General features: G+C 42.1%; 1 protein-coding gene across 1 annotated transcript in view; it reads right to left on the reverse strand.

Moving 5' to 3' along the window:
* Positions 1–1,872: 1,872 nt before the first annotated feature.
* Positions 1,873–25,221, reverse strand: part of neurl1aa (neuralized E3 ubiquitin protein ligase 1Aa) — a 114,844-nt gene continuing 91,495 nt past the window's right edge. The window contains exons 5-6 of the mRNA XM_061907849.1: positions 14,928–15,077; positions 1,873–12,237 (exon numbers count right to left, since the gene is read on the reverse strand). Of these exons, the coding sequence (XP_061763833.1) occupies positions 11,996–12,237; positions 14,928–15,077 (392 nt within the window). The 3' untranslated portion in view covers positions 1,873–11,995. The remainder of the gene's footprint in view (positions 12,238–14,927; positions 15,078–25,221) is intronic.

Genomic DNA, 25,221 nt, shown 5'->3' on the forward strand with positions numbered 1-25,221 from the left:
CCATTTTAATCACTGCTCGGTGTTAATAAACTTTAAAAAGAAACAACACTTTTCATTTTTGATTGACTAAATTGCTACAGAAAGGAAGATGTCGAATCAAAGAGTCTCAACATTTAGACGTGGCAAAGAATTTACGTGTTATTGAAAGGTCATAACGCCCGCTGTCCACAAGATGTCACTGTTGCACCACCCTGCGTTTCACAACACTGCATTTTTAATCAGTGGTCTCAATTACAAATCAAGCAGGAGATGGAATTCACTATGACCCTTTTTTAGCACTTGCCTGTTTTTTTTTTCCCCCTCACAAGATTATTATTCATATTACTTAGCTCTCTCTTTCAGACGGACGGGAACTGCTTCACATTGAGCGCATCCGAGATGTAAAGTTTTAAAGTAGGTCAGCCGTACTTTTAGTCCCATATTCATCAGATAAATACTGACTAAAAAGAATTGGTCGGAAAAAAAATTGAGCCGTAGACTCAAATCAAATACCATATTCTATAGTATGTGTGCTCTTCAACATAGATTATTATCCATCGTAGCGGAAAAGTGCAGGAGTGTATTAGCATTCTGACAAAAATGTATTGGATAAAATATCAAGTTATCAACATGCATATAGTCCTTTTAGTTTTCCCTTTCCACAAATGTTGGGTTTGCATTTTTTTTAATTTTGTTTCCTAAATGTTATGCATTAAATACAATTAATCATTGCGTAAATTCATACTTACATTTGCATCAATTATACAGCAGTGGTATGACAATTTTTTTGATTATTAAACGTAGTATTTGAATGATGACAAATGAATGTGTTGTGGCAGTTGAGGATGCCACCAAATGCGGCAGTTTGAGGGTACACTAGTTTGCTTTTCCGAAGACGTCTTTGTTAGTGAACAGCCAACATGTGAACAGGAATTGGCACAATACTTTCTTTAACTGTAAATTATCCACTCAAAGGATGATATGACAAAACAGTAAGATGCAAAGACTTAAGTCAACTTGAATACCTTTGTAGTTAAGAGTTCCGGCACCCTGAACTCCATTGTAAAAATGTGTGTCTCTACGTTTGTTTTATTTTATTATATGCTTTAATCTACCATGTTGACATTGGTTAAGTTTGTAGTTATTTTACCTTTAATTAGGATGTCATGTTGTCATTTTTTTGGACAAGTGTTTTGATTATATTTGTAATATTTGAATGATGACGAATGAATGTGACGTGGCAGTTGCGAATGTCACCAAAGGCGGCGCTTTGAGGACACACTCGATCGCTTTTCCAAACACGCCTTAATGGTGAACTGCCAACATGTGAATGCTGAACAGGAAGTGGCACGGTAAGATGCAAAGACTTAAGTCGACTTGACTACCTTTTTAGTTAGAGGTCCTGCACCCTGAATTCCATTGTAAAAATGTGTGTTTCTACATTTGTTCTATTTTATTATATGCTTAAAAATACCATGTTAACATTGGTTAAGTTTGTAGTTATGTTACCTTTATTTCGGCCATTATGCTGTCATTTTTTTGACAATTATTTTGATTTTAATTGTAATATTTCAATGACGACAAATGAACGTTTCGTGGCAGTTGTGGGAGTCACCAATGCGGCGGTTTGAGGGCATACTTGATTGTTTTTCTAAACACCTCTGACAGTGAATCATGTGAATGTCAAGTAATTTTGAAGTTGTCTTCATTTTTAAATTATTATGCCACCATTTTTTTAGTCCGGGCCGCATGGGAATAGTTTTTACTCCATGTGGCCCCTGAGCTAAAATGAGTTTGACACCCCTGATTTACATTGTAACGTTACGTTACTCTTCTGTGTGTGTATACTAGTGACCCTGCAGAAACAAAGACGGGGGATGACAGACAAGAGTATTCACTCCTGTTTACTTTATTCCGCAATAGGGAAAACAGGTGGATTTTTGTTAGCCAGTCAAGAAATTTCAGACACCAGATCATTGTCTAGATTCAGGACTTTTTTTTTTTTTTTTAAAGATTATGAGGTAGAGTAGGAAAGGGATTCATATGGCCTCACTAATCCAGGTGTATCATCCACTTAAGCCACTGGATGGCAGTAGAGTGTTGAAAATCTTATATTTGTTGCAATTCCAACTTTAACCACAACTCCATTTGCTTTGTAGAGTGGCGCTTTCCATCATTTTTAGCAGACTGCATTGCAAAATAATCCACCCAGGAATGGGGCCAGAAGAATCTCTTCCCTACTTTGAGGTCTGCGCTCTCTTTAGTACTTTTCTAGTTCTTTATATTTGTTGGTGATACTTTCAAAAGTCCCAGGACACCTATGTTCCGCAGAATAAAATAAATCCACATTGAAACACTTATAGAAAGTTTATTTACCACAATCATCTGACTCACTAAATATAGCTTACAATGTTTGAAAACAAACAAAAAGGAGGTTTACTTTGTACGTCTTAATCCTGCTATGGCAAAACAAGAGCACAGGTGACACACTTCCCGTGCTCCTCTACAGTTGGTCCCGATCTTCACCTCAGCTAAACTATTCAGTCATGCATGACACAAACTCTATATTCAGTTCTGGTTTTCAGCCTGACCCAGAAGACTTTGGGTACGAGGCTGGACTGGTGAGCAGTCAATCTCAGCTATGGATCATTTGGTCCGAAGGAGGCTTTTATGGGAAAAGCCAACCATGCAAACGATCCAATCTTCTGACTTAGGGTTGCCAACAATCCTTTAAAAAAACGGAATGTCTTCGTATTTAAAAACAAAAGTGCGAGTCCTAGGAAGATATCAGTGGAACGAATGAATGACAGGACACTTTATGTGAAATATGGCAATAAATCTTTCTGCTGGTGTCCAGTTGGTACAGATTTCTGCCTTCTATGACGGAGGTCAAGAGGAAGTGTGACCTCTAATGGTACAAAAGGCTTTGTTTATTTTGGAAGATTTAGTAGGTGATTGTCTGAAAAGTTCTACTGATTCCAACTTAGATTCAAATAATAAACAGCGATTTGCAGAAGTATTCACCCCCTTGAACATGTTACACATTGTAACATTACAACCTTAAACATCAGATTTTATTGAAATTGTATGCGAAAGGTTGGTATACAATTATGAAGTTAAAAGAAACTTACACCTGATAAGGTAAGGTGTGTCAAAATATTCTGCCCCCTTTCCTCAGAGTGCAACCAATTGCTTCAGAAGTTGCCTGACGATTGCTACTGACTAAAACCTGTCCACCTGTGTGGGATCTCATCTCAGTACGAATACAGAGAAGATTGGAGAGCATAGATAAGTCCAAGGAACACACCAGACAGGTCAGGGCCCTGTTCCAATTCATCATCCAGAAAGGGAAAGAGTCCATCCATCCATTCATCTTTTTCCGCTTATCCGAGGTCTGGTCGCCTGGGGATCGCAAGGCGTTCCCAGGCCAGCCGGGAGACATAGTCTTCCCAACGTGTCCTGGGTCTTCCCAGTGGCCTCCTACCGATTGGATGTGCCCTAAACACCTCCCTAGGAGGCGTTCGGGTGGCATCCTAACCAGATGCCTGAACCACCTCATCTGGCTATTCTTGATGTTACTTTGCGCTCCCCTCGGATGGCAGAGCTTCTCACCCTGTCTCTAAGGGAGAGCCCCGCCACCCGGCGGAGGAAACTAATTTCGGCCGCTTGTACCCTTAATCTTGTCCTTTCGGTCATGACCCAATGCTCATCACCATAGGTGAGGATGGGAACGTAGATCGACCGGTAAATTGAGAGCTTTGCCTTTTGGCTTAGCTCCTTTACCACAATGGATCGATACAGTTTCCGCATTACTGAGACGCCGCACCGATCCGCCTGTCGATCTCAGGATCCAATATTCCCTCACTCGTGAACAAGACTCCTAGGTACTTGAACACCCCCACTTGGGGCAGGGTCTCCTCCCCAACCCGGAGATGGCACTCCACCCTTTTCAGACAGGTCTGAGCCCTGTTCCAATTTATCATCCAGAAAGGGAAAGAGTAAGTGTTAGAATAATTGTGTCTAAGTAATCACAAAACTTTGTGTTTCGATGAGTTCCCGGCGAGAAGACAAGTTTGTCTTTGAACCTACCAAGAAGAAGGATTGTAAAACTCCACTGTGTAGGATGGGAAGCAACATGAGGGTGTTCTGTTTCTTTGATGTATTGTAATCAACAGAAATATATTGTTTTGACCCAAGAGCTACAAAGCGGAGAGGAAGCATGACCAGACTCCCCTCCAGGCACCGTTTCTGTGAACTGTTTTACGACCTTTACTTTGAACTGTTCTGTAACCAAAGGTGCTGGCTATTATGACGCCCTACCTTAGAAACAGCTGTTGCCATGTAATTAGGGAAAGTCCAAATAAAAGAGGAGGCGTACAATCTTTCGTCAGAGCGTGGTGAGACTGTACAAGAGTACAGTCTAGACGTCTCTCCTCAATTGAGCCAAATTGAGCCAAATTCGGTCTCTGTTTAATTCCTTGCTTCTTGTCTTGTTTAATAGATGAACCTGACAGTAAGGCACAACTGTAAACCTACCAAAACAAGGCTGGCCACCTAACTTACAGTTCCAACAAGGAGATCACTGATCAGAGATGCAACCAAGAGGACTATGGTGACTGTGGACCAACTGCATAGATTCACAGCTCAGGTGAGGGAATCTATCCCCGGGACAACTATTGGTCGTGCACTGCACAATTGTGGTCTTTACGGAAGTGGCGAAAAGAAATCCATTGTTCAAAGAAAACTACGAGAGGTTTGCCAGAAAACCAGCCAAATTGTAAAACACTATGTGTGGCAGAGAACTACAGACATTATCCCCACGGTCAAATATGGTGGTGGCAGCATCATGATCTGGGGTTGGTTCTCTTCAGCAGGGGCAGCAAACATGGTTGATGGGAGGATAGATGGAGCCAAACAGGGCAATCTTGGAAGAAAACCAGTTGGAGCCTGCCAAAGACTTGAGACTGGGGCGGAGCTTCACCTTCCGGCAGGACAACGGCCCTAAATGTAAAGCCAGGACAACAATGAAGGTTTTAAACAAAACAAAGCCATATGTTGGACCTAAATCCATTCAAAAATCTGTGGCAAGATCTAAAAACTGCTGACTGAGATTGCAATGTTTTGCAAAGAACAATGTGCAAACATTTCAGTCACTAGATGTGCAAAGATGGTAGGCACATACCCTGAACGAGATATACACATATATATTTTTCTTCATCTTTACCATTGTATACCACTTTGTGTTGGTCTTTCACATAAGCAGGAAAGCCCAGACTTCCCTCTCTCATGACAGTTCGTCCAGCTCATCCCGGGTGATCCCAAGGCGCTCCCAGACCAGCCGGGAGACATATTCTTCCCAACGTGTCCTGGGTCTTCCCCGTGGCCTCCTACCGATCGGACGTACGCGAAACAGATCCCTAGGGAGGCGTTCGAGTGGCATCCTGACCAGAGGCCCGAACTACCTCCTCTGGCTCCTCTCGATGTGGAGGAACAGAAGCTATAGTTTGAGCTTCTCCTGGCTGACAGAGCTTCTCCCCCTATCTCTAAGGGAGAGACGCGCCACCCGGCAGAGGAAGCTCATTTGTACCCGTGATCTTGTCCATAACTCAAAGCTCATGACCATGGGTGAGGATGGGAACGTAGACCGACCGGTAAATTGAGAGCTTTGCCTTCTGGTTTAGCTCATTTTTCACCACAACAGATCAATAAAGAGTCCGCATTATTGAAGACGCCGCACCGATCCGCCTGTCGACCTCAAGATCCACTCTTCCCTCACTCGTGAACAAGACTCCGAGGTACTTGGAACTGCTCCAACTTGGGGCAAAATCTACTCCCCAACCCGGAAATGGCAAATTGTTTAAGACAATCCTCCTTATTAATATTTAAGGGAGTTGGCAACCCTATGCCTGACTGAGGCCAACTCGCTAACCACGAGGCTGTGCATGATTCATACAGTAACAGTGCACAGTAGAAGACTGCAAACGCACACAAAAAAGAAGAGAAGAAAAAGGTCAGTGACATTCAAGGAGCCTTTGAGTCGAGTAGAAATTGAGAAAAAAATCATACAAACCTTTCCGCCAAAACAGCATCAACACAAACGAACATTTCGCAATGCCTTAAAATTAAATGTAATCATTACTCACAAAGGTAATATTACTAATTAACTTCAAACGGGCAAAAACTGTATTTGGTCAGATAGTGGATTTGAAAAAAATAAAACATGCCACAGAGGAAAAACATTTCTGAGTTTACAATCAGCTGCTGAATAAAGTGACGGATTTCTCAGATAGACCGTGATAACTTTCACACAATACAACAGCTCCAAGTGCTTATTGAAACAGTTTATACCCAGATAAATCACACAGACTGTGCCTCCAATCCAATACTTCCGTTTGTATACTCCAGTGTGTACTCTGGACTGTGTACAAAGTGTACTTTAGTCCCTAAGTGTGAAGAGTTTGACATTATGTCCCAAATTGATTCCTTCTGTTCTGGCATTTTCAGTATTTACTCAGGGTGGATTGATTAATTGATTGAAACTTTTATTAGTAGATTGCACAGTACACATATTCCGTACAATTGACCACTAAATGGTAACACCCGAATAAGTTTTTTCAACTTGGTTAAGTCCATGTTATCCGAATATTGATACCAAGAGTCCTACTGGTATCGGCTTGATACCAGCATGCGCTTTTCCATTCTACTATAAGTTAATTTTCTGGGTTTTGTCTATTGATATTTGTATTATACAGTATATATTAATTGTTTACACATTGACTTTGGGGGCAGAAAGCCTGAGGATTTTAATGGTTAGTTTTGATTTTGTTGACCTAACAATCTTACGCAAAAACAGGGGGATAACACATCAGCATTTTGTTGTTAAGGCGGCTGCCTTAATAACAAAGAGCCACCGCCTCAACAAAAGTCTTTATTTTTTCCTATCTAGCTTCTCAGGCAAATCACATAGTTGATGTAGATGCCCATACCGGTTGTTCAGTTTAATTTACACAAGTGTAGGATACTTTCCTTATTGCCTTATTTGTATTTGACTTACTGTAAGTAAGCAAACGCTTACTTACAAACGTTTAATTTGATGTAGTCATTAGTTTGTCTTTGTAAGTCAATATTTACTAAGTCAAAATAATGACATACTCTGTATCTCAGGCAACTAGGACTGTTTTGTTTTTACTTTACGGAAAAAATATCGACATATACAGTATATCGTATATTGCCTTCCTCTTCCCACCACCTTAACTAACAAATATTCTGTGGGAAATTCATAAGTCAATATTTACTAAGTCAAAATAATGACATACTCAGTATCTCAGGCAACTAGGAATGTTTTGTTTTTACTTTACGGAAAAAAATATCGACATATATATCGTATATTGCCTTCCCCTTCGCACCACCTTAACTAAGAAATATTCCGGCGGAAACATTGCACAATATTTTATTTTCCCTGTGTTTTATTGTAAAAGTGTGTGATTATCAGTTGGGGTCCCGATACAATTCTTCCACCTATATTAAATTTCAGCACAATTTATACATACTTATTACATGCTACTACAATAATGTATTATTCTCATGTAAATTGAGTTGAATGGATATTTTATAATACAAGTACTTTTGTGTAAGTATTATGCAACTATAATAATTTGATACTTGTTTTTATTAGTGTTGTCCTAGTACAATTTCGGGTACTTTTCTAAATAAAGGTGTCCACAAAAAATGGCAATATTGGCTTTATTTGAACAAAAAAATGTTAGGGTACATTAAACATATGTTTCTTATTGCAAGTTTGTCCTTAAATAAAATACTGAACATACAAGACAACTTGTCTTGTATTAGTAAGTAAACAAAGGCTCCTAATTTAGCTGATGACATATGCAATTTTACTTATTGTGTGATTTTACATTGTATTATTTTGTCAACATTTTTAAGGACAAGTGGTAGAAAATGGATTATTGATCTAATTGTTCATTTACTGTTAATATCTGCTTACTTTCTCTTTTAACATTTTATATCTACACTTCTGTTCAAATGTAATAATCACTTATTCTTCTCTTGTTTGATACTTTACATTAGTTTTAGATGACACCACAAATTTGGGTATCAAATTGATACCAAGTAGTTACTGTATCATACATTGTTCATATTCAAAGTCCTCATGTGTCCAGGGACATATTTCCCTAGTTTATAAACATAATATGCATTTTTTTTAAAACAAAAGATTTTTTGATGCTAAAAAATATCGATGTAATCATAGTATCGACTAGATACGCTCCTGTACTTGGTATAATTACAATGGATGTTAAGTGCAGATCCACCGATGGTGTATGTTTATATTGTAGCATCCCGGAAGAGTTGGTGCTGCAGGGAATTTTGGGAATTTCTTCTATAGTGTTTATGTTTGTGGGGAGGGGGGGGGGGGGGTGTATATTTTAGTGTACCGGAAGAGTTAGTGCTGCAAGGGTTTCTGTGTATGTGTTCTGTTGTGTTACGGTGCAAATGTTCTCCCAAAATGTGTTTGTCATTCTGGTTTGGTGTGGGTTCACAGTGTGGCGCAAATTTGTAACAGTTTTAAAGTTGTTTATACGGCGACTCTCAGGAAGAGTTAGTGCTTCAAGGGGTTCTGGGTATGTGTTCTGTTGTGTTTTATGTTGTGTTATGGTGCAGTTGTTCTCCCGAAATGGGTTTGTCATTCTTGTTTAGTGTGGGTTCAAAGTGTGGCGCATATTTGTAACAGTGTTAAAAGTTTTTTATGCGGCCACCCTCAGTGTGACCTGTATGGCTGTTGACCAAGTATGCGCTGCATTCACTTATTTGTGTAGAAAAGCCGCATATATTAATGTGACTGAGCCGGCAGGCTTTTTGTATGGAGGAAAAGTGGACGTGACGACAGGTTGTAGGGAACCTGGCACGCCCCCAATATTGTTGTCCGGGTGGAAATTCGGGAGAGTGGTTGCCCCGGGAGTTTCCCGGGAAAATCGGGAGGGTTGGAAAGTATGCTGTTGACTTCCCAGCGCTCGAAAATGGAAACCACGGTTTTGTCATACTTATCTAATGCACTCAAAAGTCTACAAAGGGAAGTATTGAGACACAAAAAGAACAACAATTTGGGGATGGTAATCAGTGGCAGTCCTAGCTTTAACCCTAACCCATTTTTACCCCCTTAATGTGAGCAGAATTGGGGCGGCCTCGAGCGAATGGCGCCCTAAAAGCAGCGTCGATTGTGCACACCTAACAGTTCACGTCCGACAACTACACCGCTGCAAGGTCATTACTTTGCACCATTTGAAATCTAGAACACAGTTAAGAATTAGGAAAGCAGTGCTAACGATTGTAGAAAAAACGGGTACATTATTTTTTTTCCGCTGAAGCTCGTCAGTAAAAATAATACAGAAATCAGCAATCAAGTGTGACGGAACACCTAGCTGTAGCATCGTTAGAACCAGGGACTGATGTGTGTCAGCATGGGCTGGTAAACACAATAGCAGCAAAGCTCGGAGCCCCGTTTTGTTTATCATCTACGGAATAATGTAGTCCATGGCATACAAAAACGGGTGTTGACATGTCTATTTTAGGTTTGTTTCCTGATTCAAGCTCTAAGTTTGGATTGTTCGTATACACTATATTGCCAAAAGTACCTGCCACCTGCCTTGACTCACATATGAACTTAAAAGTGCCATCCAATTCCTAACCCATAGGCTTCATTATGATATCAGTCCATCTTTTGCAGCTATTACAATTTCAACTTGTCTGGGAAGGCTGTCCACAAGGTTGCGGAGTGTGTTTAGAGGAATTTTCCACCGTTCTTCCTAAAGGGCATTGGTGAGGTCAAACACTGGCTCTCGGTCTCCGTTCTAATTCGGCCCAAAGGTGTTCTATCGGGTTTAGGTCAGGACTCTGTGCAGGCCAGTCAAATTCATCCACACCAGATTCGGTCATCCATGTCTTTATAGACCTTGCTTTGTGCAATGAAGCACAGTCATGTTGTTCCCGCAAGGTTGGGAGCATGGAATTGTCCAAAATGTTTTGGTATCCTGGAGCATTCAAAGTTCCTTCCACTGGAACTAAAGGGCCAAGCCCATACATCCATCAGTTTTCTACCACTTATTCCGTTTGGCTGCATTTGGGCGGAAGGCAGGTACACTCTGGACAAGTCGCCACCTCATCACAGGGCCTACACAGATAGACAACATTCACACACCAGGGGCAATTTGGTGTTGCCAATCAACCTATCCCCAGGTGCATGACTCTCGAGGTGGGAGAAAGCCGGAGTACCTGGAGCGAACCTACATAATCTTTTTATTAACCCCTCTCTCGCCGTGCAGCCCAACTCCTGAAACACAACCCCACACCATAATTCCTCCTCTACCAAATGTCGCACTCAGCACAATGCAGTCCGAAATGTAGCGTTCTCCTGGCAACCTCCAAACCCAGACTGGTCCATCAGATTGCCAGATGGACACGTCTCCTCTGCTCTACAGTCCAGTGGCAATGTACTTTACACCACTGCATCCAACGCTTTGCATTGGACTCTGTGATTTATGGCTTGGATGCAGCTGCACCGCCATGGAAACCCATTGCATGAAGCTCTCTGCGTACTGTATGTGGGTTAATTGAAGGGTCACGGGAAGTTTGGAGCTCTGTAGCAACTGAAAGTCTTCGCACCATGCGCTTGTGCATCCGCTGACCCGTCTCGGTTAGTTTACGTGGCCTACCACTTCGTGGCTGGGTTGCTGTTGTTCCCAATCTCTTCCATTTTCTTGTAATAAAGCCAACAGTTGACTTTGGGATATTTAGGAGCAAGGAAATTTCTCGACTGGATTAGGTGCATAGGTGGCACCCTATGACTGAGATCCTGAGAGCGGCCCGTTCTATCACAAATGTTTGGTAGAAACAGTCTCCACGCCTAAGTGCTGGATTTTGTGGCCGGGCTTAGTGAATAGGACACCTAATTCTGATCATCTGAATGGGTGACGAAATACTTTTGGCAATATAGTGTACAAGTGATGAGAGATAGGACGGAATGAGAAATTCGCACAAAAGCACAAGATCGGTATGAGTCAAATATTTCTATAAAGCATCTTTTCTGCTGGTGAAAAACCTGAATGGGAAAATGCGTTTTTTACAAAAATACATTTAAAACATTTTGTGTGCTTTTCCCCCCATCTGAGTGAAACAAATGTGACAATGTGTGCCACACAATAGTATTTTTTTGGGGTAATTTCCCGTATAGAAATATAACAGACCGAGGCTGTTTGTGAGACATTTTTTTAAGGCAGGAGGATGTGTCCTAACTGAAACCATGGCAACAATCCCGACCTCGCGCAAACTGCACTAGAGCTATTTTTATTTTTTTATTAGGCGCTGTGAAGTTGACAGGATTGCTCACAGTGCATAAGACGTGAAATATGACTCTAGTTTGGGAAAATAGTTTCTATATCTTTAAAAAGGACAAAAAATAATAATTATTGGCCCTGAGAAATCGACTCCCTGTTTGTGTGAACCGGGAACTGCAGAGTCCGCCGATTTGTTTTCATTGTCGGATGTCAACGCGCAACATTTACCACATTGCAGAGCGAGCTAGCACAACATATCCACCGTACATTTGATGTAACACTCTACCATAAAAGGTGTATCAGCACACACGAGCACAAGGAGCCTTACACACCTACTTACGGTCGGAACGGTCTCTACAAACGCCACTGGTTACGACCACGACGATAACGAGGTTCCATCACTCCCCCACTCCGACTTCAGTCACGCTCGTCTTCTCCAGAAAGCGAGACGATTAACACTCTGCGGGTGGCTGAACACTTCCCTGCGTCCTGAAAGAATTACTGAGACATTGTGTCAAAAAAGTCAACAACACCCGCCGCGTCTTTTAGCACAGCTCGACAAAATAAGACACAAATCTGTGTCTTCATGTGCCGTCCCTTGATGGGACTAATCTCAGTGACACTGCACGGTACCAGAAGTTCTCTGGACCGTACGTCGTCCCTGTCCACTGTTATGTACTCCGGTAGGTCTTGATGATGTCTTTGATCTGCCGCCTGCAGATGGGACAGCAGGCGTTGGACATTTTCTTCAGCTTCAGGCCGCAGGCGTAGCAGAGACACATGTGTCCGCAGGCGTAGATGACTGTGTCCACCGTGTTCTCGTAGCAGATGGAGCACTCGTCGGACCAGGGTCCGCGGCCTGACGGGAAAGTGGGCGACTTGGGGAGGCTGACCGGAGAGTCTGGGATGGTTCCTGGAGAAGGCGAAAGACGTGTCACGTTAACCAGGTTGGAACACTGCAAAAACTGAAATCTAAATAAGATTAAAACTCTTAAATAAGGGTGATATGGTCATAACCCAAAGCTCATGACCATAGGTGAGGATGGGAACGTAGATTGACCGGTAAATTGAGAGCTTTGCCTTCCGGCTCAGCTCCTTCTTCACCACAAGGGATCGATACAGCGTCCGCATTACTAAAGACGCCGCACCGATTTAATGATCCACTCTTTCCTGACTCGTGAACAAGACTCAGAGGTAATTGAACTCATCCACTTGGGGCAGAGTCTCCTCCACCCTTTTCCGGGCGAGAACCATGGACTCGGACTTAGAGGTATTTCAAGCTTGAAAAAAAAAAATCATGACTTTGACACAATTGTGTCTCATATTTAAAACAGATGACAGCCAAATGGACTTTTGCTGTTTTATTTTCAATGAAACAATAGAAAATGTGTACTCATATAGTAGTACAGTTGGCACAGTACAGTAAACTGACAGTTAACATTTAAACATTTGACATTTGTAACAATTTTGAACAGAAATAGTTCATGCAAATTCAGGTAAATTCCTCAAAATTACAATTAAAAAAATTGTGGCGGGGAGCCGGGCTGTATATATGTGACTCACATATGAACTTGAAGTGTCATCCCAGTCCTGGTTAGGACTGGGACTGACTGAAAGAGCACGCCCTTGGCGCGAAGATGTCATGTTGTCGATGGGAAAATGAATTTTTAGACCATATGATTTTCCTGAGCTGCTAGGAAACCCCGAAAGTAACAAGCGGTCGCCTTGTTGCCTTTCCATTAGGAACAAAAAATTAGTTTGCTGGTTTCAAGAAATGCAATGTTGAGCGCATATCATTATGTCAAGATAATGGCACTAGCTAAATTACTTGATTTAAGAATATTTTTCAACATATTGAGCAACAACTCATTTTTTTTTTACTACCAAGAAAAGTGCACTTGTTATTAGTGAGAAATTAAAGTCCTGACAATGCTGAAGAAACAAGTCCATGTCAGAAAACCAACAATTTTAGATGAAATGCACCAATTTTGTCAGGAGGAGTTGGTCAAAAATTCAAGCAGAATCTTATGGATGGCTACCAAAAGCGCCTAATTGTAGTGAAACTTGCCAAGGGACATGTAACCAAATATTAACATTGCAGTATGTATACTTTTGACCCAGCAGATTTGATCACATTTTCAGTAAACCCATAATAAATAAATAAAAGAACCAAACTTAATGAATTATTTTTTTGTGACCAACAAGTATGTGCTCCAATCACTTTATCACAAAAAAAAAAAAAGAATTGTAGAAATTATTGGTAACTCAAGACAGCCATGACATTATGTTCTTTACAAGTGTATGTAAACTTTTGACCGCGACTGTATATATATATATATATATATATATATATATATGTATATATATATATATATATATATATTTTACTTGTTTGGGTTTATTTGTTACTAATTTATATCCAGTTTAAAAAAAACAAACAACAACTATATTTAAAGTTTAGTTTCGGTGGTAAAATAACTACTCAGGTTTTCAAATTAATGAATTATTGTGTAATTAATTGTGATTACACTATAAATAAATAAATAAATAATTTTTGCCATAAATGTGCCAATATTTACTTTTGCTGAGTCCTACACAGTGTTTATACTGTAAGTATTGTAACATGCATCTTAGTTGTAGTTTTGATTACCGAATTTGTAGGTGTTGGAATCAACATGTATGTGGCATATTTAATTTCAATTACCATCAAAAAAGTGCATTTTAGAACAGTTAAAATAGGCTCCAGCACCCCATATGACCCCAAGAGGGACAAACGATAGAAAATGGATTGATACTTACTGTACTTTTCGAGTACCTTTCCTTAAGTCATGCTTGCTTTGATGTCCATTTATTATTTTATTTTTTATTTTAAATGTTTTTATTTGTTATAAATGTCTAATGATAATGTCAATGAGCGATGTTTTAATCACTGCTATTTTGAAATTGTTATTAATATTGATACTATAAATTTTTGTCTGACTGCTTTTGGATTGTTTTGTGTCATGTGTGTCCTCTCAATTGCTCGGTTTATTGCTACTGTGAATGTGCTGGGTCAGGTTTAGTTTTGGAATTGGAATTGCATTATTATGGTATTGTAGTGCTGCGACGAGGGGGGTCCTCTCCAAGGTTTCTCATAGTCATTTTCGACGTCCCACTGGGGTGAGTTTTTCCTTGCCTTTATGTGGGCTCTACCGAGGATGTCGTTCTGGTTTGTGCAGCCCTTTGAGACACTTGTGATTTAGGGCAATATAAATAAACATTGATATATATATATATATATATATATATATATATATATATATATATATATATATATATATATATATATATATAGTGTATATATATATGAATGAGGTAGATCCCCTCGACTTGGTCAATCAAAAAGGAGCTCGCTTGCTCTAAAGTTCTCCTGAGTAAATTTGTGGCTCCTCTACACACCCTTGCATACTGATTGGGTAGAAAGACAAATTCATGTCTTTTGTTTTCTAACCACAACATGACGACATGTGCTCCCTATTTAATTATGGATTGTTTTAGTCTACCCCCACCCCCCGAAGGCTGATTGATCTCCCGTTTCTGTAGTGCACGAGTGGGTGGACCTACCTCCTGCTGAGCTGTAGTAGGCTGCAGAGCACAGGCCTCCATTGAGGACGGGATCTGAGCTGCAGCTGCCCAGGGCGCTGGGCGTCTGTGGCGAGGAGGAGGGCGAACCGGGGTTGGACACAGCCCGTGGATCTCCGACGTGAGTGGAGCCTACAGGAAAATAAAAATAACAGAACAAAGCTTTAGCAAAAATCCTGTTCTTAGTACAAAGCAAACAGCTTCAAGGTTACACACGTACAACCATGGCGGCTCAAGTTGGGGTATAGACCTCCAGCTCCTCCTGTCAATGTGCCAAGTGGTCTTGTGCATGAAACTGAACCTTGAGACACCCCCTGATGGATCGTGACAGGCACAACCCGGACGTGTGTCAATGGACAAAAGGTCAGCCAATATTGTTTTTGTGAGGACCGGCATATCGTCCTCTCTCTCTGGCCAGGAGACCGAGGACGCACCTGCACGTTGTCACAGTCACTAAGTTTCCCTGCACTAAATATAGTCTGATTTCTTAAATAGTTCTGTATATTCTCACTCCTACAGTCGTGGTCAAAAGAAACATAATGTCATGGCTGTCTTGAGTTTCTGTTAATTTTTACAACTCTTTGTGATAGACTGATTGGAGCACATACTTGTTGGTCACAAAAAAACATTCATGAATTTTGGTTCCTTTATGGATTTATTATGGGTCATTACATGGACAAAAGATAAGACTGTCTGGAGGAAAGTTCTGTAGTCAGATGAAACAATGAGCTGTTTGGCCACAATACCCAGCAATATGTTTGGAGGAGAAAAGGTGATGTGATCTTTCTGTCCTGACAAGTGCATCGCTGGCCACGCCCACAGGCGCTCTTTTTCTGCTGCGAGTGTGCCTCCTCGCGCCTGCAGGCAATGTGCAAACAGCGTACCAGTTAATGGATGAGTGAGCTGCCTTCATAAGCCCGCACAACCTGCCATGCCGGGCCGGAATATAGTCTTCTGTACTGTAAGCCGATACCTAGCTTTATCCTCTCTCTGTCCTGATCTCTGTGCTTTCCCTGCGTTGATTGTTGTGTCCTCTCTCACCCCGCAGTTCCCTGTGTGCATCCCTGAGTCAAGCTGTGCTTCTTGCACTTCTGGATCTTCCCAGCCTCCCTCGCACTTCCTGGTTGTCGACTCCTCGGACTACGACGACTCGCTCCTGCCTTTCGAACTCGCTTCTGCTCTTAGTTGACTCTGCCTGCCTTGCCCTTGTCGGACAGGCCCGCTCCTCTAAAAACGCACCTCCAACATTTACGGTAAAACGCTACAGTTCAAAATACTACACCTAGTCTTTCTTACACCATACACACACTTGGATTTTGTCACACTCCAATTCCTTAGTTACTAGATTTAGTATTGTTCAATTATATATATACTATATATATATATATATATATATATATATACACACATTTTAGAGCTATATATATTACCCACCCCGGTGTCTGTTGCCGTCATCTCCCTCTGTTAAACCATACATAACAGGTGAGGACTTTAATCCCAGGAACACCATTGCCTACCGTCAAGCATGGTTGTGGTAGTATTATGCTTTGGGCCTGTTTTGCTGCCAATGAAACTGGTGCTGTGCAAAGAGTAAATGGGACAATGAAAAAGGAGGATAACCTTCAAATTCTTCAGGACAATCTCAAATCATCAGCCCAGAGGTTGGGTTTTGGGTGCAGTTGGGTGTTCCAACAGGACAATGACCCCAAACACACGTTAAACGCGGTAAAGGAATGGTTAAATCACGCTAGAATTAAGGTTTTAGAATGGCCTTCCCAAAGTCCTGACTTAAATGTGTGGACAATGTTGAAGAAACAAGTCCATGTCAGAAAACCAACGCATTTAGCTGAAATCCACTAATTTTGTCAGAAGGAGTGGTCAAAAATTCAACCTGGGAATAAGCGGTAGAAAATTGATGGATGGATGGATGATATTATAGTGTATTGTTTTGTTGAATTGAATAAAAAAATAATACAATAATAAAAAAATAAAAATGACATCCCCTAGAAACAGTCCAGCTAAGTCTAAATGCTTGTTTCCCCGCCAAGTGCTTGACTTAGACTAAGATTCCCTTTTATCGTCTTTACAGTACAGATAAGAACAACATTGTGTTGCATTAGCTCGATGTAGTGCAGGATAAAAGAGCAATAAGGTGCAGATATAAATAAATAGATTACTGTACAGATAAATATATCACACTTTTGCATATGCATCCACACTTATGGATGTATGTTATATTGTCTTTATATTCCAGCCAGTTAATCCGTTTTTTGGGGGGGAATTGAGGGTATTTTAATGATGCGTTCAAAAGTCTTATGACCTGAGGGAATTGACGTCACGTGCAACACAAGGTATAATATGGTACGGTTTGATTTTACTTGAATGGGCCCTGGGAGTACCAAAGGAATTCGGTCAGTACAGTGTTTCCCATAGAAAATGTTTTAGTTAAGTTGGTGTCTCTCCGGTGGACAGACCGTGGGTGGGTGGGTGTAAGGATCTGTGTAACTCGACCTGTCGCCATCACGTCTCCACCTCGTCGCTGCCACCACATAGACTACAGGCTGTGGTGAAGTAGGCGGGCTTTGTCGCATGAAGAAGCCTACAATTTTTGCTCGTGCTTTCCGCTCCATTTGCTGAATGGCAATATACGATATATATCTCAATATTTTTACCCATAAAGTTAAAAAAAAAAAACACAGTCCTAGTTACCTGAGATACCTAGTATGTCATTATTATGCCACATGCTGACATATGTTCAACCCATCATCCTTAATTTATTACAGCATTTGGGAAGCCTGTAGTTGACTTTTATTATGTAATTGTTATATTTTTATCAACATGTGATAGCAGGGACCCTGCCATTCAAAACTAGTTTGCTACATTACTAATGATTAATGTAATTACAGCTGAAAAAATAGTACAATAGCAATATGAGAGTCTATTCATCCCTGAACACCATGGAGTTCATGTAGGCTTAATGATGCACTTACATTATTACATCAACTATCAGACCGCTTCAGGAAACTTTTCATTTAACATGTCATTTTTTTGCTGCTTCAACACAGCTCAATCAACAAAGAAAAAGGTAAAGTGAAATAACACACAGACAGGGCTTTGCTGTCCGTAACGCACGCATGCACGCACGCACGCACGCAGAGACGCACAACGCAATATGGGCTAACGTTACACTAAAAGCAAATTAGCCTTCATCTCAAGGCCTGCGAGCGAGTTGAGCTTCCGTTTATGTTTCTAGAACGTCAACGGCTCATGGCGATGTTACCAGTAGCTGACGTGGAAAAGTTTTGTCATGATCCGTGGTCCGGATCATGTTTATTTTAGTTACGTTCGGTGAGTTTTGGACATCTTTTAGTTCCTGGTTGCACTTCCTTGTTCTGTCTCCATGGTTACCTCATTTGTTCCACCTGCACTGACCGTTTGACGCACACCTGTTTATGATTATTGTTTCTGTATTTAACCCACCTCTTCCCTTTTGTTCGGTCCGGGTTCGTCACTTGCTATATGCAACACGCACGTGTGATTCTCTCTAGTCCTTGTCATTTGCTAAATTCGGCTTTGCTTCTGTGCGCTCGACACGCGCTTTTGTGGACACTGTAGCTCCATGCTAAGTGTTAGCCTAGCTTCCCGTGCATTCGGCACGCCTTTCGTTTGTCTTTTTGTGCCAGTGTTTTATTTTTGTATTAAAACCAGCTCCTACCTGCAATCCTGCCTGTCTGGTCCCACTGCATCCAGGGTGACAACACGCGCAGCATCATGTGTACTCCACGTGACAAGTTTATTATAATTTGGGGAGAGTCCGCTGCCTGATGATTACCTGCTAAACACCTATATCTGCTCATCACGACGCTGGAGCACTGACTCCATATGCTCTGAATACAGACAGCTGATTGGCTGTTACCGCTCTGAATACGCACTGCTGATTGGCTGTTACTGCTCTGCATGTAACCAATCAGAAGGTTCTGTGGGTGGGACAATGCTGGGTGCTGCAGAGACGTACTGACAGAGGCAGAGGCAGAACGAAGCGGAGCAGCTAGTTAAGACTTTAGCTTAGGCGGCGGCTCTTTGTTGTTAAGGCAGTACCTATAAAAGACTACCTGTAAGGCAGTACCTATAAAAGTACCGAATTGGCACTCATCTCTAGCCTCCTACGGCCCAAGCTGTTTGTTTACATGTTTTTCTTAATTCTCTTTGCTATCTGGGTTCTGTGATGAGGTGGCAACTTGTCCAGGGTGTACTCTGCCTTCCGCCCGATTGTAGCTGAGATAGGCACCTGCGCCCCCTGCGACCCAAAAGGGAATAAGCGGTAGGAAATGGATGGATGGATGGATGCTATTTGGGCTTATTGGTACCTAATTAGAATAAAAACTAAGAATCATCTTTTGATATGATATACTTAGTCCATAAGTACACAAACGTGTACTTTATGTTTAGTGACATGCAAATTGTTATTTTTACACTTTTTTTCTCCAAATTCCATTGTATGTTATACTCTTCTGAGACCAACAGATGGCAGTTTAGTCCACATAAGTGGCCATAAGACCCCAATTCAGTAGAGTACACAATTTTGGAAATAGGAGCTAAATGGTGCTGTCCACGCATGTGGCCACTAAGCCTTTAGAGGCTAGACATCTTTGTAAGGGGGTCAAATGACAAAATTAGCTAGAGATAAATTGTATTCACTCTACTGGATGCAGAAGAGGCTGGGATAAAAACAACATTGGGATGGTAATCAGTACAGATGTACCCCTCATGGTAATTCCCGAGCCATTGTTTCACCTTTCAGCTAATTACTTGACCCTGCACTATAGATGGTCTGCGAGTCCACTTTCTCTTCATGCACCTATAAATCATTCTGTCTGTCTCCCTGCTGATCCCTCTGGTAGGCAGTACAGATGAGAGAGGATCTGCTGTGCCCCTCCATGATCCCGCCTGGTAAGCACTGGATGAAAGTGACCCGTGTGAACAGCTGTGAAAGCCTTCCCCTTAGTCTACAGCTTGTCTCCAGCCCACAATCTTGCTATTTTTAAACGCTGTATGTACATTTTACAGTATGTTTGAGCGCATCCTCATTTGAAGCATGGGAACTATGCAACAATTTGGGAGGGTGGAGTTTGGCATGAAGAGTGTCCAGAGGGTCTGAGCAAGTGTGCCAAGACGGTCTCACGTACATTTGTGGTCAACAGTTTTATCACAGGCATGAATGCAATATCAGAAATCATATTACAGAATGTTATTCATGCAGTTTGATAATTTTCCTCAATTGATGTACTGAACATGTGGTTTATTTTGTACATACAAAGATACAAAGAATTGCTATAGCGACATCCAGTGGACACATTTAGAACTGCTGTTTCTTTTATTCAAACATTTCAGGTTAATTTTTATACTTAGCAAACTTATCCTGCGGGGCCGGAAAAAAACGGTTCGCGGGCATGATCTGGCCCCCGGGCTGTATGTTTGACATCCCTGGTTTAAGTAAAAGATAATAAAAAACAAAAACACTAACATTATCAGGACGTGGACTATGGGGTGGTTGCTTTCCCGAGATGCAAGTGAACTTGGACCGGACATGGCGTGAAGGTAATGACATCTTTATTTTAACACTAATAAAAGGAATAAACAAAAGGCGCGCACAAGGAAGGAAGGACACAATTTGGCTATTAAAACAAAAACTGGCACAAAGGCAGAACTATGGACAAAAAACAAAAGACACTAACTGTGGCATTAATAAACAAAACTTACTTGCGATGACGTGAACAGGGCAGCATGGACTATGAAACAAGCAGCGTGAACTAAGCATGAAACCGTAAACATGACATGAAGCAGAGTGATGTCGCCAGAAAGACAAACTGGCAACTGGGAGCTTAAATAATAGTGACATAATTAGTGACAGGTGCGCAAGTGCAAAACGTGAGACAGGTGCGTGATATGAGGACAGGTGAAAACTAATGGGTAGTCATGGAAACAAAAATAATGGAGCATAAACAGAAATTAAAGAGTCCAATAACTAAACAAAACAAAACATGACTAAAACAAAACGTGATCACACAGACATGACAAACATCTGTATTGCACACCAAGAAAAAAGATGCCAGTAATCACATAAGTGTGTTGTAAAGCTGCTCAACCTCCTTTCCGTTTTACTTCCTAACTTTTTTATGCACTAGTTGCAAGTAAGTGAATAGCGTGCAAGTTGTCAGCGAGCAATTGACGGCGATAGCTACTCGTTATAACTGTGCTTGCTGGGATAACCAGCCAGTTTTACGATAACATTTAAAAATGTATTACTAAACATCAGGAATATTTGTTACGTCTGTTCGGCATAGTAGTGCCGGGTTCGATTCCCTCGAGGATGTGTCGAAATAGAACACAGCAAAGGTAAGGTTTAACTATTTATCTGAATAACAAAAGGTGCTAGAAAACAAAAATACTGGAGCTAAGAAAAGGCAAATAAAAGACGCTAGCATGAAAGCTAGGATAAACAAATAGTAAACTAAACTGGCACATTGGCACACAAAGGGGAAAACAAAACATTTAGCATGAGAGATAAGAATTAATAAAATTGCGCAGCGTGAGAGCTCGCGAGAACAATACAAGAATTGCAAATTAGTGCAAAGCAGACGTACCGTTGTGTGAAAACAAACTAGAGTCCCAGGCAGAAGAATGAAAAGAGGAAGGCTTATAAAGGGAAGGTGATTAATAGAGAACAGGTGTGCAGGAACCGGGAGTAACAGCTGAAACTAATAAGTAACCATGGTGATGGACTAAACGGGAAATAAACGGATCAAACGGAGAATGAGAACAAAGATGGAAAAACAAACAATAATATGTGAAGATACGAGTCACGGATCGCAACAATATCATCACAATTTACTGTTAATACCGGTTATCATTACATGGCTATCTCTAAGGGAGAGCCGCGCCACCTGGCGGAGGAAATTAATTTCAGCCGCTTGTACCCATGATCTTGTCTTTTGGGTCATAACCCAAAGCTCATGACCATAGGTGAGGATGGGAACGCAGATCGACTGGTAAATTAAGAGCTTTGCCTCCCGGCTAGGCTCCTTCTTCACCACAACCGATTGATACAGCGTACGCATTACTGAAGACGCCGCACCTATCTGCCTGTCGATCTCACGAGCCACTTTTCCCTAACTCGTGAAAAAGACTCCGAGGTATTTGAACTCCTCCACTTGGGGCAAGATCTCCTCCTTTACCTGGAGATGGCACTCCACCCTTTCCCGGGCGAGAACCATGGATTCGGAGGTGCCGATTCCCATCCCAGTCGCTTCACACTCGGCTGCGAACCGATCCAGTGAGAGCTGAAGATCTGGGCCAGATGAAGCCATCAGGACCACATCATCTGCAAAAAGCAGAGACGTAATCCTGCAGCCACCAAACCAGATCACCTCAACGCCTTGACTGCGCCCAGAAATTCTGTCCATAAAAGTAATGAACAGAATTGGTGACAAAGGGCAGCCTTGGCGGAGTCCAACCCTCACTGGGAACGGATTCGACTTGGTGTCGGCGATGCGGACCAACCTCTGACATTGATCATAGAGGGAGCGGACCGCCACAATCAGACAGTCCGATACCCCATACTCTCTGACCACTCCCCACACGGTCGAAAGCCTTCTCCAAGTTCCAAAAATTATTGCCCAGCTATAGCATAGGTAACAAAAAACCAGAGTCAAAATCTGGGGCTACCCTGGGGTGTGTTCCTGCTCCTTGTTACCCATCCAAACCGAGAAAGGTTCATGACTTTGCGTGAAGTAAGGGACGACGTGGCGCGGTTGGGAGAGTGGCCGTGCCAGCAACCTGAGGGTCCCCGGTTCAATCCCCGCCTTCTACCAACCTTGTCACGTCCGTCGTGTCTTTGAGCAAGACACTGCACCCTTGCTCCTGACGGGTCCTGGTTAGAGCCTTGCATGGCAGCTCCTGCCATCAGTGTGTAAATGCGTGTGTGTGAATGGGTGATTGTGGAAATAGTGTCAAAGCGCTTCGAGTACCTTTAAGGTAGAAGAGCGCTATACAGGTATAACCCATTTACCATTTCAGGTGGAGTGCCGTCTCCGGGTTGGGGAGGAGACCCTGCCCCAAGTGGAGGAGTTCAAGTACCTCGGAGTCTTGTTTACGAGTGAGGGGAGAGTGGATCGTGAGATCGACAGGCGGCTTGGTGCGGCGTCTTCAGTATTGCGGATGCTGTATCGATCCGTTGTGGTGAAGAAGGAGCTGAGCCGGAAGGCAAAGCTCTCAATTTATCGGTCGATCTACGTTCCCATCCTCACCTATGGTCATGAGCTTTGGGTTATGACCGAAAGGACAAGATCACGGGTACAAGCGGCTGAAATGAGTTTCCTTCGCCGGATGGCGGGGCTCTCCCTTAGAGACAGGGTGAGAAGCTCTGCCATCCGAGGGGAACTCAAAGTAAAGCCGCTGCTCCTCCACATCGAGAGGAGCCAGATAAGGTGGTTCGGGCATCTGGTCAGGATGCCACCCTAACCCACCCTAGGGAGCTTTTTCGGGCACGTCCGACCGGCAGGAGGCCACGGGCAAGACCCAGGACACGTTGGGAAGACTATGTCTCCCGGTTGGCCTGGGAACGCCTCGGGATTTCCCGGGAAGAGCTGGACGAAGTGGCCGGGAAGAGGAGAGTTTGGGCTTCCCTACTTAGGCTGCTGCCCCCGCGACCCAACCTCTGATAAGCGTAAGAAGATGGATGAATGGATTTTTGTAATAATCTTTCCCTGCTGAGGCGCAAGCCCACAGAGGGAACCATTCTTGCCGGCTTTAACCTGCTTTGCTCTTGTCTTTCACTCAGATTCCTTGAAATATTAATTGCTCTCCTGTCGACACAAAGCAATAGATCTGGATTTAATAACCAGAGAGGAGATGTTTTCCGTAACAAAATCAAGATGGAATGATAAGATGATTCCGTGTTATGAGCCGATAGGGATATCTATACTATTTTTAATCCATTTTTTCTGGCAACTATAAGAAACTGTCATTCACGCCAGAATGTAAGCGAAAATTCTGTCGGTGACATGGTGAATAATAGGCTTCGACATAAACCTCCGTACATTAGTACATTAGCAGATGACATTTACTCACAACTCTAGTTTGTTCCGATGTTGCTGTCATGGTTACATGGCTGCAAGTGGGTCAAGCAAAGAAAGGACAGTATTAGCTACGAGTGAATATTTTAAGCCTGTGATACATCATGCCGGGGATATTTAAAACCTGTTTAAGTGAACGTTATAGCCTCGTTTTAAGGCTTTCCACTGCTGTCCCACATTATGTATTTATAGCAGGGGTCTCAAACTCAATTCATATGGGGGCCACTGAATGCAGAGTCTGGGTGAGGCTGGGCGGCAAGAAAATATTCCTTTAAAAAAAAATGTTGCATACTCCTCAGCATGTGTAGTTGTACAAACCCCGTTTCCATATGAGTTGGGCACTAATGCACCCCATACCATCACAGATGCTGGCTTTTGAACTTTATGTCGATAACAGTCTGGATGGTTCGCTTCCCCTTTGGTCCGGATGACACGGTCGAATATTTCCAAAAACATTTTGAAATGTTGACTCGTCAGACCACAGAACACTTTTCCACTTTGCATCAGTCCATCTTAGATGAGCTCGGGCCCAGAGAAAAAGGCGGCGTTTCTGGATGTTGTTGATCATTGGCTTTCGCTTTGGATAGTAGAGCTTTAACTTGCACTTACAGATGTAGCGACAAACTGTATTTAGTGAAAGTGGTTTTCTGAAGTGTTCCTGAGCCCATGTGATGATATCCTTTAGAGATTGATGTCGGTTTTTGATACAGTGTCGTCTGAGGGATGTTGGTTTCCAGCCATGCCGCTTACGTGGAGTGATTTCTCCAGATTCTCAGAACATTTTGATTATATTATGGACCGTAGATGTTGAAATCCCTAAATTTCTTGCAATTGCACTTTGAGAAACATTGTTCTTAAACTGTTTGACTATTTGCTCACGCAGTTGTGGACAAAGGGGTCTACCTCGCGCCATCCTTTCTTGTGAAAGACTGACCATTTTTTGGAAAGCTGTTTTTATACCCAATCATGGCACCCACCTGTTCCCAATTAGCCTGCACAGCTGTGGGATGTTCCAAAAAAGTGTTTGATGAGGATTCCTCAACTTTATCAGTATTTATTGCCACCTTTCCCAACTTCTTTGTCACGTGTTGCTGGCATCAAATTTTAAAGTAATGATTATTTACAAAAAAACATTTTTAATC

The sequence above is a fragment of the Nerophis ophidion genome, linkage group LG01 (assembly GCF_033978795.1).
Source record: "Nerophis ophidion isolate RoL-2023_Sa linkage group LG01, RoL_Noph_v1.0, whole genome shotgun sequence".
NCBI classification, from domain to species: Eukaryota; Metazoa; Chordata; class Actinopteri; order Syngnathiformes; family Syngnathidae; genus Nerophis; species Nerophis ophidion.